At 37.7% G+C, this 14,688-nt stretch overlaps 1 protein-coding gene across 1 annotated transcript in view; it reads left to right on the top strand.

Moving 5' to 3' along the window:
- The window catches only part of BRAF (B-Raf proto-oncogene, serine/threonine kinase), a 169,387-nt gene that overhangs the window by 124,320 nt on the left and 30,379 nt on the right, over positions 1-14,688 (top strand). Inside the window, exon 13 of the mRNA XM_012522922.4 lies at positions 886-1,062. Within this exon, the coding sequence (XP_012378376.2) occupies positions 886-1,062 (177 nt within the window). The remainder of the gene's footprint in view (positions 1-885; positions 1,063-14,688) is intronic.

Here is a 14,688-nt window from a genome sequence, read left to right as displayed (position 1 = left end):
AGTCACTCAAGACTTAATATCCTAGACTGACTTAATGGAAATACAGTATTCTGATCATGAGAAAAAAATGATCCTGCTTATAGAAATAATATTCTCAAAATTCTAAGCTTATCAGAACACAATTTGGAGACTGTATTTAGTCTGGGGCCCTGGAACTTGAAGAACATTAACAAACTAGAGTACATCCAGAGGATAACAACCTAGATGGGGAGAATTCTAAAACTATGACAGAGGGAAAACATAATCAACAGAACTAAGGATATGTAGTTCGAAGAAGGCTGGTGTATTCAAGAGAATACAAACTTACTCTGTAAAAGTTTGGTTGGTTGGTCGGTTGTTTGTTGGGGTTTTTTTTTTAGGAGGTTTGATTGGTTGGTTTGTTGTTGGGGTTTTTTTTTAGGAGGTACCGGAGATCAAACCTAGGACCTCGTATTTGGGAAGCACATACTCAAGTAGTTGAGCTACATATCCCCTCCCCCTGATTCTCTTTTTTTCTAGAGAACAGAACAGGAAAGCAAGAGGTGGAAATTGTGGGGAAACTATTTTGTCTCAACCCAAGAAAACTTTCTGATACTAGAAGTATTATCATTTGAAAAAAAGGAGGGGAATAGGCTGCCTTCTCGGTGATTAATTTCCCATAAGTTAAGGTATTTAAGCAACCTCTAAGTTCCTATCCATAAGATGTATTTTAAAAGATATTGAATACAGTAGTAAGTTAGACTAGACAGTTTTTAAAGTCTCTTCTAAATTTACAATACTTCCCCCCCCCCTTTTTAAATACTTTTTTCTGCAACATTTTACTGACAGCAGAATTGGTCTTTGGTCCACTTCTAAAATTTTGCAGAAGTTTGTTGACTTTCACTATTATCATTTTTCTTTTTACAGGAAAACACGACATGTGAATATCCTACTATTCATGGGCTATTCAACAAAGCCACAACTGGCTATTGTTACCCAGTGGTGTGAGGGTTCCAGCTTATATCACCATCTCCACATCATTGAGACCAAATTTGAGATGATCAAACTTATAGATATTGCACGGCAGACTGCACAGGGCATGGAGTAAGTTCCATTCTGTTATGTCTTTTGTAATTTACTTTTGGAGAACCTTGGAGGATGTTTTAAAGATTTTGGCTAATAATCTTTTGGATTACATTTCAAATTGAACTGTCAAGCAACGTATGGACACTTTAACATTTAGCAATACAATATTATGAATAAAATAGTCTCTTATAGTAATGTTTTCAAAACATATGTCAAGTATTAGCAATAAATTGACTGCAAATGTATGTTTAGCACACAGTGGTTAGCTAAACAATAAAGCGTCAGTAAACAAAAATAGTCAAAAACAAACACTAAAAAGTATTAATATTCATTAATATATAAAAAAAATGGTTGTTTTATTTTCAAACCATTTTTTTCTAAGTACCTATATTTTCTGTTGCAAAATGGTCAGTTACTGAAGTTACATTGAAAATCGGCATTCTGTTCCTTTTTGAGGATTTCAAGTTGAGTTCATATTTATTGAATTTTCCTATGTAAATGAAAGGGAGTTATTTTATAAAATTTATCATAGGCTAAAATTGGGAGCTCACTTGGATAATTAAATTTTGTGTGCAACTCTTACGTGCAAATGAATAGGTGTATTGAAAGGTAAAATTAAATTTTGAAAGTGCTTAGATGAAAAACTTAAATCTGAGTAAAATATAAATTTGAAAGCTCTGAGTAGTTTAAAAATATTTATGTATCTTAAATAATGTAGCATTTTGTATAAAATTGTTTTCACTTGTACAAGTCATTACTATGTCATTTAATCTTTAAAATGTTATGAAGTTGGTATTTTTATCCTCTTTTTACAGATAAGGAACCTAAGGTTTTTAAGTGACTTGCCTAAACCCACACATTTAATAAGTAACAACAAAGGTGTTTAACTCAGGATTTCTCATTCACGATCCAGTATTCTTTCCCTATAACCACTATAATATTTTTACATTCTGAAAATTAGAGTAAAAATTTTGAAAGGTATATACGTACGACCACATAGAAAACCCTGACTTGAGATCACTTATAGCAAGTAAGTGTAGAACCAAGATTCAAAATCAGATCTGGTTCTTAAATCTTTTCACTATACTGCCTGTCTCAAAATTAGGCAATATGATACACATTGTTTCAAGCCTATGTTCAACTAGATTGTTTTTCATAGCAAATTATTACCTAATTTAATAACATTTCCACCTATCCACTAAAACAGTCTCAGACTTCCAGAAAAGCTACCATCTTGGTCTTTTAGAAATCAAAAGATTATAAACCATGGCAAAAATGGTAAATATTCAGAGAAAAAGCAAGTTTATTCTGCTTCAACTCCACTGGCCTCTCTTCTGTGTTTTTCAACAAGCCAAGCATGTTCACACCTCAGGGCCTTTATACGTTTTTGGGTTTTCTTCCCTCTGGGATGCTCATGCCACATATCATAGAGCTTTCCTCTTATGTCTATTTCATATGTCACCCTTTAAGAGAATCCTTTTCTGATCACTTTATAAGCTAACATGTTCCCATCCCACTCTCTCATTCTCTGTATCCCTTATCCTTGTTTTCCTCCATTAACACCCAACTTCACCTGCTACAATTTGTTATGTCACCCCCACTAGAATATAGGCCATGTGAGAGCAGGGACTTTGTTTTATCCTTAATGCCTAGAATAGGGCCTGGCCTATAATAAGCGCTCAATTACATAACGTTAAATGAGAAAAATGAAGGCATGATTACACACAACTGCTTATAATTGACAGATTTACCTTCCATAAGAGAAAGAAGCCAAATATATTCATATCAAAAAGGAGAATATCAAGGAAAGGAAAAGTAATCAAAAGATAATAGAGAATAACAGAGGGAAAAGGACTTTTGATAAAAAGAGGCAGCAAAGAAGAGTCTTTAGAATTGTTTTTAGAAACAGGGTTGGGGTAGTGAAGTGCCAATATTGATTAGGACAAGAAGTGACGGTAGAGAATACTAAAATTGGAATAGACTTGGGGACAAGTCAGTGAAGAGGCATATTTTCCATCACTTTGCACTTTGGAATCTATAGGTTAAACCTTTACAGTCTGTTTATCTATGTAAAGCACTTTGTCTACTACACTTTTTTTTTTTTTTTAAGATTTATTTACTTTATTTATCTATCCCCCTCCCCGCTCAATAATGCCCTTGTCTGTCTGCTCATTGTTTGCTCACCTTCTCCAGGAGGCACTGGGAACTGAACCCAGGACCTCCCACTTGGGAGGTGAGTGCCCAATAGCCTGAGCCACATCTGCTCCCCATGGGCTGTAGCATCTACTGGCTTGCAGTATCTGCTCGTTTAGGCATCTGCTCATTGTGGTGGGGTATGGCATCTAGCTCATTGCGGCAGGGTGTGGCATTTAGTTTGTTGCAGTGGGGTGTGGGCATCTGCTTGTCTTCTATAGGATGCACTAGGACCCAGACCCAGGGCCTTCCATGTTCTGGGCGGGCACCCAACTGGTTGAGCCATATCTACTTCCCTGCTTACACTTTTAAGTAATTCTCACTATGTAATGAATATATGTGACCATGAATGTATATCATCCTATCAGTTTTATCCTAGGTTTTCATAGCTGAGAAGATAATTTTTAAACTCTCTGGCAGAGTTTACTTTGTATTAACAGCTTAAAATTAATCTGAAAAGATACCGTTTGGGTTTTTTTGTTTGTTTTAAGATATGGGTTATAGTTAGCAGTAATTTTTTTTTTTAGATTTCTTTCTTTATTTCTCTCCCCCTCCCCCATTATTTATGCTTGCTGTCTGCTCATTTTCTTTGTTACGAGACCTCTCTTGTGGAAGAGAGGAGCCCTATCACTTGAGCCACCTCTGCTCCCTGCTTTTTGCCTCTCTCATTGTGTTCCTCATGTGTCTCCTCATGTCATCTTGTTGCATCACCTCACCACAACAGCTTGCTGTCTTGCTCATCTTTAGGAGGCACTGGGAACCGAACCTGGTACCTCCCATGTGGTAGGCAGGTGGCCAGCTGCTTGAGCCATATCCATTTCCCAAGATAAAGTTTTTTTTCCTTTTTTGTTCCTTCTTATGAGATGATAGCATGCAACTAGTTAAATATACCAGCACATCTTTAGTTTTAGCTTTGGCAGATTGAGAATCCTCTTACCAAAATTGCTATGTAGGTTTCAAATTAAGGTGATAGATTTTTGCTCCCTCCTGAAACCCCACTAAAACTATAATAATAAAGGAATTTTTTTTAAGTGTAAACATACAAGCTTGGGGATGACAGAGAGAAGACAATGTCAACAACAACTTAAAAGCTAGAAAGTAAATGAAGAAGTGGCAATAGGCCTAGTAGACTATAAAGCTAAGTCCTTAGTTGGCAATGGGGAAATGAAAACCTCCCCAATTTATGTAATAGACTCCTCAAGACAGTACCAGATATCTCAAGAACTGGGGATGAAACTGTGGTAACTAAAATTAAAAGGCCTATTTGAAAAGCAATTTTTTCTCTAAATGCGTTTTTTTCCTCAATGCCCTTGAGGATGGGATGACTGCCCCATCCCTATTCTGGTCGACTGGAAGATTAATCCTTAGGGAGGGTAAAACAACTGTCGTGACTGGGGGTCCCCACACCACGTCAAGGAATTTTGCTTTTAGGACAGTTGCAAAAATAATACAGAACCCATACAGAGAATGCCAGCATCTCTTAACATCTCTCTCCCACCCAAATGACCATATACACCAACTTTTAACATTTTACTTCATTTGCCTTATCCATCTATCTGCCCACATATCCATACATCCATCTACCATCATCTATTCATTAATCTATTTTCTAAACATTTGAGAATGACTTATACTTATAATGGTCTTTGAACACTTAATACTACCATGTACTTTTCCTGAGAACAAGGATATTCATTTTTGTGACCACCTTAAGTATAGTTATCAAGTTCAAGAAATTTAACATTAATATAACGATTATAGATTATATTCCAAATTACTTATACATATATATACACACACACACATATGCACACACACACGCACACAGAATAACTTCCCATCTCAACCACTTCCAGGTGTACAATTCACTGGGAATAATTACATTCACAATGTTGTGCTACATTGACCATCCATTACCAAAAAAACTTTCTCACCACCCCAACCCTAAACCAAAACCCTGTACCCATTGTGCATTAACGCACTATTCTCCTTCCTACCCATCCCTGGTAACCTGTAGTCTTTCTGTTCTATGAATTTGCATATTCTAGCTATTTTATTTAAATGAATTTAATATCTGTCCCTTTTGAGTCTGGCTTATTTCACTGAGCATGATGTCTTCAAGGTTCATCTGTGTTGGTAGCATGTTTTCAGAACTTATTTCTTTTTTTATTACTGAATAGTTATATGTATATACCACATTTTGTTTATCCATTCATCTGCTAATGAACATTTGGGTTGCTTCTACCTTTTGGCTCTTGAGAATAATGCTATTATGAATATTGGTATGCAAACATTTGTTCAGATACTTGCTTTCACTTCTTTGTGGTATATACCTAAAAGTGGGATTGCTGGGTCATCTGGTAGTTCTATGTTTAACTCCTTGAGGAAACACCAAACAGTTTTCCACAGTGGCTGCACCATTTTACATTCCTACCAACAATGTACAAGGATTTCTATTTCTCCACATCCTTGCCAAAATTTGTAATTTTACATTTTTTTAATGATAAACATTCTGGGTTTGAAATGGTAGCTCATTGTGGTTTTGATGAAGTCCAGTTTATCTATTATTTATCTTTTTTCTTTTGTTACATGTGCTTTTGGTGTTAAGTCTAAGAATCATTGTCTAATACAAGGTCTTGAAGACATCTTTCAGCTCTTATGTTTAGGTTGTTGCTCCACTTTGAGTTAATTTTTGTATATGATGTGAGATAGGAGTCCATTTTTTTGCATATAGATATCCATTTTTCGAAAACATGTTTTTTCTGCTATTTTTCCCCCATTTGTAACTCAGCACACTTGTCAAAAATTAGTTGGCCATAGATGTGTGGGTTTATTTGTGTGCTCTCAGTTCTATATGTCTGACCTTGTGCCAGTAGCACACTATTTTTGACCATTGTAGCTTTATAATCAGTTTTGAAATCAGGAAGTGTAAGTCCTCAAACATTGTTCTTCTTTTTCAAGATGGTTTTGGCTGTTTGGGATTCCTTACCCTTTCATATGAATTTGATGATTATTCATTCCATTTATGCAAAGAATTCTATTGGAATTTTTTTTTAAAGATTTATTTTATTTATTTCTCACCCCTTCCTCTCCCCTCCCCCTGTTGTCTGCTCTCTGTGTCCATTCACTGTGTGTTCTTCTTGCATTATTCTGCAGCACTGGGAAACTGTGTCTCTTTTTTGTTGTATCATCTTGCTGCGTCAACTCTACATGTGTGTGGCGCCACTCCTGGGCAGGCTGCACTTTTTCACATGGGACGGCACTCTTTTGAGGGGCACACTCCTTGCATGTGGGGGACTCCTATGTGGGACGCCTCTGCATGGCACAGCACTCCTTGCATGCAACAGCAGTACTGCGTGTGGGCCAGCTTACCACACAGGTCAGGAGGCCCTGAGGATTGAACCCTGGACCCTCCACATGGTAGACGGGCGCTCTATCAGCTGAGCTACATCTGCTTCCCTCTATTGGAATTTTGCCCGAGATTGTGTTAAATTTAAATAACTGAGTAGTATTGACATCTCAAAATATTAATTCTTCCAGTCCATGAACATAGAATACCTTTCCATTTATTTAGGTCTTTAACTTATTTCAGTAATGATTTATAATTTTCTGCATACAAGTTCTTTACATCCCTTGTTAAATTTGGTCCTGGATATTTTATTCTCTTAGTTGCTGTTGTAAATAGAATAATTTTCTTCATTTCCTTTTGAGATTGTTCCTTTCTGGTATTTAGAAACATTGCTGATTTTTGTATATTATTGCATTCTGACACTTTACTGAATTCTTTTATTCATTCTAGTAACTTATTTGTAGCTTCTTCAGGATATTCATGTCATATAGCATCATGTCGTCTAAGAATCGCAATAGTTTTACTTCTGAGGAGTCTTACCAGCCTAAGAGAAAAGACCCAAAGATAGTGACTGCAGGAATTCCAAGTATTATCACTCTATAGTCGGTTTCAAAAAACAAACCCATCTACATGCTTAATGCTTCCAGATGATTTTTATTTTTATTTTTTTTTACCTTTTTAATTTATCTCCCCTCCCCCCCCACCCTCCACCAACCCCCCCATTGTCTTTTCTCTGTGTCCATTTGCTGTGTGTTCTTCTGTGTCCGCTGCATTCTTGTCACTGGGAATCTGTGTCTCTTTTGTTGTGTCATCTTGCTGCATCAGCTCTCTGTGTGTGCGGTGTCACTCCTGGGCAGGCTGCTCTTTTTTCACACAGGGCAGCTCTCCTTCCAGGGTTCACTCCTTGTGCACGGGGCTCCCCTATGTGGGGGACATCCCTGCATGACACGGCACTGCGTGCATCAGCACTGCTCATGGGCCAGCTCACCACACAGGGTTTTGAACCCTGGACCCTCCCATATGGTAGGCGGGCGTTGAGCCCAATCCACTTCCCCCAGATGATTTTCAGACCCTCACTTAGTCTGTGTCAAATTATTTCTGGATCACTAGACATCTGAGGGAAAGTCTCTGATGTGAATGAGAGACCAAAACAACAAACAAGGGGTAAAAGGCAGTTAGGAATAAACAGACACATTGCAAGGAGAAAAGACAGCCATTCTAAAAAAAAGAACTACCAATTTCCTGAGAAATGAAACATGAACAGATACTTAAAAAAAAATCCAAATAACAACAAAAACATTAAAATAGTGATATTTACAGTACACTGGAAATTACATCATTTACAGTTACTTAAACTTAGCCTTAAATGTTAATTTAAAATATGCAGGGAGTTGCATAATTTCTCAGAATACTTTTAAGGGGTCCTCCACAAAAATGCTATATGGTTTAATATTAGTTCATCTGCAACAACATAGCTCAGTAAAGGACATCTGGACAATATTTTTACAAACACTGTTGCATAAGTATTATATAATAAATTGGGACACATTAACCAGGTTGTATGAGTGGTTCATGGTGAAACGGGTATCATGATTTCTTCTCTAGTACTAATGACTAAAGCACAATATTTTCATTACATTTGATAAAACGGTATTTTCATTTTTTAGAAGTCAGTCAAAATATGTTCTGAGGTATAGGCTGTAGATATTAGAACAAATAGGATGGTCTTAAGGGTCATTATCTGGTTCTTCTTTGGCTTCTGGATCCTCCATTTCAGCCATGTCTGATTCCCCATTAATATTTCATTTTTACCCTGGTTTGTCCCATGGATCAAATGACATAGATAGAATTCTTTACTTGCTTTTCCTCTTTCTAAAGCTTGTTCATCTTGAATACTATCTATAGTTTCATCCTGAGTGAGGACTTGTTTTGGAATTATTTCCAGCAGCTCTTCTCAGGTTAGAAGCCTACTTCAATTATTAACAGCTTCTAAGCACCTTCCAGCTCCCTTCCTTCAATTCCCCGGCCCTACCTTTAGTCCCCTAAATGCAAAAATGATACTGCTTCTCTCTGGCCATCCTCAGCTACTATCTTACTGTATTTCCTCTAAATTCTTTATGTTCTGGTTCCACTTCCCCTGTCCTCCACTGTTCCCTTACAAAGACTAAAAGCAGCTAGGTATAGCTGACCAGTAAGTCCACAGACTATTTAAGTAGCATCTTAATAATGTAGCTTTTCTTAAACTCTCATTTCTGAATAGTCTGCCTTTTGAAGGTTTTCCAAGTGCTGTTGAAAGAGATCTTTTTTGACTAGTTACCAAAATTTATTCTCAAGTACCAAAGTATAAAGCATAATAAGAGGATGCTAACTCATTCATTAAAGAATGTAAGCAGATGGTAGGTAGGTGACTTTTTTTCCCCATCTAGTTTAGTCTTCTTTTTTATACCTCAGTAAAAAGGTCATTTCTCATTCCTATGTTCACATTAAAAGAGCAGAGCTAGTGTAATGATAGATAATTATAGATGAACCCTGAAGAATCAAGGTTAATATAATGTTTATCATCTTTTAACCTTCCATTCAATGAGTCAACCTTAAAGTGAAAGCCTAGGTATTTTAAGAATATTGTTACTAAAAAAATTGCAGGAATGGTCAATCCATCTTGCTGTTTCTTTTCAGGACTTTTTAATTTCAGTATAATAAAGACATTTCTAATTTAATTTTGTTTAAAAATTTACTAAATATTAAATTAAGGAGGCATATAGAGAAGGTTGTTTCCTGCTTTAGTCACAAAAATTATTCTGAAAATTAGATGATTAAAAATCATTTGGGGATAAATCCTCAAATTTACTTTTCTTAAAATAATGAATAAGCACAGTTAAAAGAAAGAAGAATGAACTGAAGCTGAAAAGAATGGTGAGCCTGTATTAGTGATTGAAAACAGTAATTCTAATTAGTCATAGAATAATTACAGTGAACCTGATTTTCTGGTAGATAAAAACAGTAATGGGAGGGTGCTGATAATCAGAGAAATGCAAAATAAAACGAAGAGGCACCATTTTTCACCCAATAGGATTGGCAATTGCCTAAATTCCAATAAAATCAAGTTTGGGAGTATCAAAATTGAAAATTCTTGGTCTGACTTCAAGAAACACTAACTTGTGTTCCAGTAGATGTGTACAAGGATGTTTATTACAAGAAAACTATATAATAGTGAAAAATTGAAAACATAAATTTCCATCAATAGAGGACTAGATAAACGTTGGCTCATATACACATTGGAACGGTGTACAGCAGTTAAAAATGAATTATATATGTATCAACATAGAGCTTTAAATATGTCAGGGAAGAATGCAAACTGCATTATGAGTTTGCTTAAAATCTTCTTAAAAAATTTTTTTATGCTTGCATTATTAGAAGTTCATCTGTATGTGTGTAAAAGTATTAAAAAAGGTTTAGAAGGTATACACTAAGCTGCACCAAGAAGCACAAACCAAGCAGCTGTCAAGAAGGGCTTTGACTTTATCTGCAACATTCTAATTCTTTCTTTTAATAAAAAAGGACTTCAGTTATATTTTACTTTTGTAACTTCTTTACAAGTATAAACCTTAAAAGAAGGCAGAAGGCAAATGAGGAAAAACTTTAACAGATTATGTTGAGAAAATGTGGAGTATATTAGCTCTTGTTGGAATTTTTAATTTCCGAAGACAACTTTTACAAGAAAAATACGTAACATTATGGAAAATTCAGGAAATAACATATATAAGAAACACCAGCAATCCACCATCCAGAGACTCCGGCCATTAATATTTTGTGTGTATTGTGTATCCTATCAAAATTGTATATTTTAGTACTATACAGTGATTTGTTGTTGTTATGTTTTGGTATTTTGTGTGGAATCTTACTGGATTTGCCTTCTTTTTTTACTCTTATTTTAAACATCTTTACTGGATATTATGTTATGACCCAGCTCTGTTTCATTCTAATAAAATCAATATCTTTCCCTTCCTCTCCCCTGCCCCCCCCTTTTTTTGAAGTCTGGGGGCAGAAATCATGCTTTTGGGTTCTTTTCTTTTTTAAAAAAGATTTATTTATTCCCTCCACCCACCCACCCCCGTCCTCTGCACTCACCATCTGCCCTCTGTGTCCATTAACTACACGTACTTCTGCATCTGCTTGTCTTCTCTTCTCGTCTTCTCTTTAGGAGGCACTGGGAACCAATAGTGGAACCTCTGTTGTGGTCCACCTCAGCTCCCTGGTTTGTTGTGTTTCTCATTGTCTTTCCTCTTTGTCTCTTTTTTGTTGTGTCAGCTTACAGTGCAGGCCAGCTTGCCTTCACCAGAAGGCCCCGGGAACCAAACCCAGGATCCCCCCCCCCCCCATGTGGTAGGCAGGAGCCCAATCACTTGAGCCACATCCACTACCCCTCCCCCATATTTTTTATACTAACTATTCTGTGGCTATTTGCATACAGTAATATATTCATTTATTTATTTAGCAACTTTATAATGCTTAATGTGTGCCAGACATTGTTCAGGGTACTTTAAATACACTAACTCATTTAACCTTCAACAATCCTGTGAGGTAGAGACCAGTACTATCCTTCATCTTACTGATGAAGAAACCTGAAAGGTCAATACCTTACCCAAGGTACTCTGGCTCCAAAATCCATTCCCTTAACCATTACACCAATTTATTTAATCCTTTCAACAACCTCAAGTGGGCTGCTAATGTCATATATCAATCAACTTTTGTTTCCCTAGTTCATGCAGTCTTCCCTTCTCCTAGACATTATGTCATATCTCCTTTGTCTTCAACCTCTAACACCTTTTCTTCAACACTTTCAGCTGAAGACTTTGCTCACTCTTTTATGCACCACAACATCTACCCATCCACCTGCATTCGTGTCAGCTTTTCTGCCTTATCCCTAAGAGTAAAAGCCAACCCCTTCACTAATGCACTACATCCTATCCCCTTTCCTGTACTCACAAATAACTTTTGAGTATTTCTCCTGTCTTGTTCATTTTTTTATAATGCACGTTTGGCAGAATGTTTACAATTCTTGAATCTTAAGTGGAGGGTATATGGGTGTTCATTGGATTATTCTTTCAACTTTATATGTACACTTAAATATTTTTATAATAAAAAGTTGTGAGGAAGTGGACTTGGCCCAGTGGATAGTGCGTCCGTCTACCAACATGGGAGGTCCACAGTTCAAACTCCGCTCCTCCTTGACCAGTGTGGAGCTGGCCCACGTGCAGTGCTGATGCGCGCAAGGAGTGCCTTGCCCCGCAGGGGCGTCCCCCGCATAGGGGAGCCCCATGCGCAAGGAGTGCACCCCGCATGGAGAGCCACCCAGTGTGAAAGAAGGTGCAGCCTGCCCAGGAGTGGCGCCACACACACGGAGAGCTGACACAACAAGACAACGTGACAATAAGAAACACAGATTCCTGGTGCCGCTGATAAGAATGGGAGGGGTCACGGAAGAGCACAAGGCGAATGGACACAGAAAGCAGACAACTGCGGGGGAGGGGAGATAGATAGATAGATAGATAGATAGATAGATAGATAGATAGATAGATAGATAGATCTTTTTTTTTTTTATGGTTGTGGGGGACCCTCCCTTGCCTCCCACTTCCCTCTCCAGCTATCACCTTCTCCTTTCCTTTCCAGTAAAACTTCTTAAAAGAATTGTTGGTAGTCACGCTCTCCATTTACTCTCCTTTCCCCCTTTTTCTTTTGTAACACTCATCAGGGTTTTGCTCCCACCACTCCACTGAAATCTCAGTGAGGTTACTCATGGCTTCCATGTTGCTAGACCCAATGATTAAATTCTCAGTCCTCAATTTATTTGACCTATCAGAAGCATATGATGTAGCTGATCACATCCTTCTTCATGAAATCCATTTTAAACCCTTGCTACTCAAAATATGGTCTGAACAATATCTATACCACCAGGTAGCTTTTTAGAAATACAGAATTTTAGGCCTGACTCCAGATCTCCTGAATTGCAGTCTATGTTTTAACAAGGTTCTCAGATGATTCCTGTGCACATTAAAAGTTTGAGAAGTGCTACTTCAAAGCATATTCTCCCGGGTTTCCTCTGCTCACTTTCTGTCTCTTCTCAGCTGGTTCTTCCTCAACTTCCTGACCTCTCTAAGTGTTGGAATACTCCAGGGAGCTCTATACTCCCTTGGAGATCTCATTCAGTCTTATGGCTTTAAATACCATTTCTAAGCCAGTCTCCAGCCAATTCATTTCCTCTGTGCTCCAGACTCTCCCATACAACTGCCTAATCAACATCTCCACTTGATTGTCAAATGTATATCTTGATCTAATATGTCTACAGCTCTGCTCCTGATATTTTCCTCAAGCCTCATCTTCCTACATTGCTTTTCATCTCAGTAACTGGCCGCTCTGTTCTTACTGCTGCATATGTCTGGCTTTTCTTTTTTTTTTAAGATTTATTTTTATTTATTTCTCTCCCCTTCCCTCCTGCCCCAGTTGTCTGTTCTGTGTCCATTCACTGTGTGTTCTTCTGTGATGGCTTCTATCCTTGTCGGCAGCACCGGGAATCTGTGTCTCTTTTTGTTGTGTCATCTTGCTGTTTCAGCTCTCTGTGCAATGCCACTCCTGGGCAGGCTGAACTTTCTTTCGCACTGGGTGGCTTTCCTTACAGGGCACACCCCTTGCGTGTGGGGCTCCCCTACACAGGGGACACCCCTGTGGGGCATTGTACTCTGTGCACATCAGCACTGCACATGGACCAGCTCCACATGGGTCAAGGAGGCCCTGGGTTTGAACTGTGGACCTCCCATGTGATAGGCGGATGCCCTATCCAGTGGGTCAAGTCTGCTTCCCAGTCTGGCTTTTTTTTGAGGTACCAGGAGCCAGGAATTAACCTGGGATCTTGGATGTGGGAAGCTAGTGCTCAACCATTGAGCCACATTAGTTTCCCCAAGTTGGTTTTTTCATTTGTTTTTTGCTTGTTGTTTGTTTGGTTTTTTTTCAGGAGGCACCAGAAACTGAATCCAGGACCTTCCATGTGGGAGGTGGGCACTCAACCTCTTGAGCCACATCTGCTCCCTGTGTCTGACATTTTGTAGTGACCCTTGACTCATCCTCTCTTCTAGCCACCGCATAACCAATCTATCATCAACTCCTGTTGGCTCTATCTTTAACACATATCTAGAATCTTGCAGCTTTTCATTACCTACTCTGCAATCGCCATTATCTTTTGCCTGGATTATTGCCCATCTACCCGCTTACACCCTTGCCCACCTGCAGTGTATTCTCAAACAGCAGCCAGAGTGATGCTGTTAAAACTTAAGTCCGATTATATCATTATTATCTCCATTTTATAGATTAGGAATCTATAAAAAGCTTAATGAGGTTATGAAATGTATCTAAGGTCATATAGCTAGTAAGTGACTTAGTTGAAATTGAACCCAGATCTGTGGGCTCAAAACCCAGGCCCTTTCCACTATGCCTCTATGGTAATGCCATTTTTAATTCCTCTGGGCTCTGCTTTTCCCATCTGCATAATTGAAATTATTCCCTTTGTCCCTGCCTACAAAAGTTATGAAACCAAATGAAGAAATTCTTCCAAATATATTCTGAAAGCTTTAAAATGCTATATAAGGTAGTAATTCTAGTTTTGTTTTGTTTTTTTAATAGAAGTTTTATAGTTTTAGCTTTTGGTTTTAGGTCTTCATTTCAAGTTAATTTTTGTGTCTGATACAAAGGAAGGGTTGAGGGTTTTTTTTGACTCATGGATAACCACTTGTTCCAACCATATTTGTTGATAAGATACTTCCCCAAATTGAGTTACCTTGCTCTTGTAAATAAACAGATACCATGTTCCTAATTTTATGAGTTTGGACTTGTGACTGTTTAAAATATTTTTTAAAAAGAGAATAGCATAGTTTTTGGTATTTTATCAATACAGTATTTTCCAAAGAGACATCAGTGTCCTTCCTAATGCAAGTCCTAGCTAGGAAACAGAAAAGTATAAATATGTTCATAGATTGGAAGACTCAATATTATTAAGACATCTGTTCTTCCCAAATTGATCTGTAGATTCAGTGCAATCCCAGACAAAATCC

This window comes from Dasypus novemcinctus, chromosome 5 (assembly GCF_030445035.2).
Source record: "Dasypus novemcinctus isolate mDasNov1 chromosome 5, mDasNov1.1.hap2, whole genome shotgun sequence".
Lineage (NCBI taxonomy): Eukaryota > Metazoa > Chordata > Mammalia > Cingulata > Dasypodidae > Dasypus > Dasypus novemcinctus.
The sequence above is the reverse complement of the archived record's forward strand: the minus strand, read 5'-3'. Positions and strand labels throughout refer to the sequence as shown.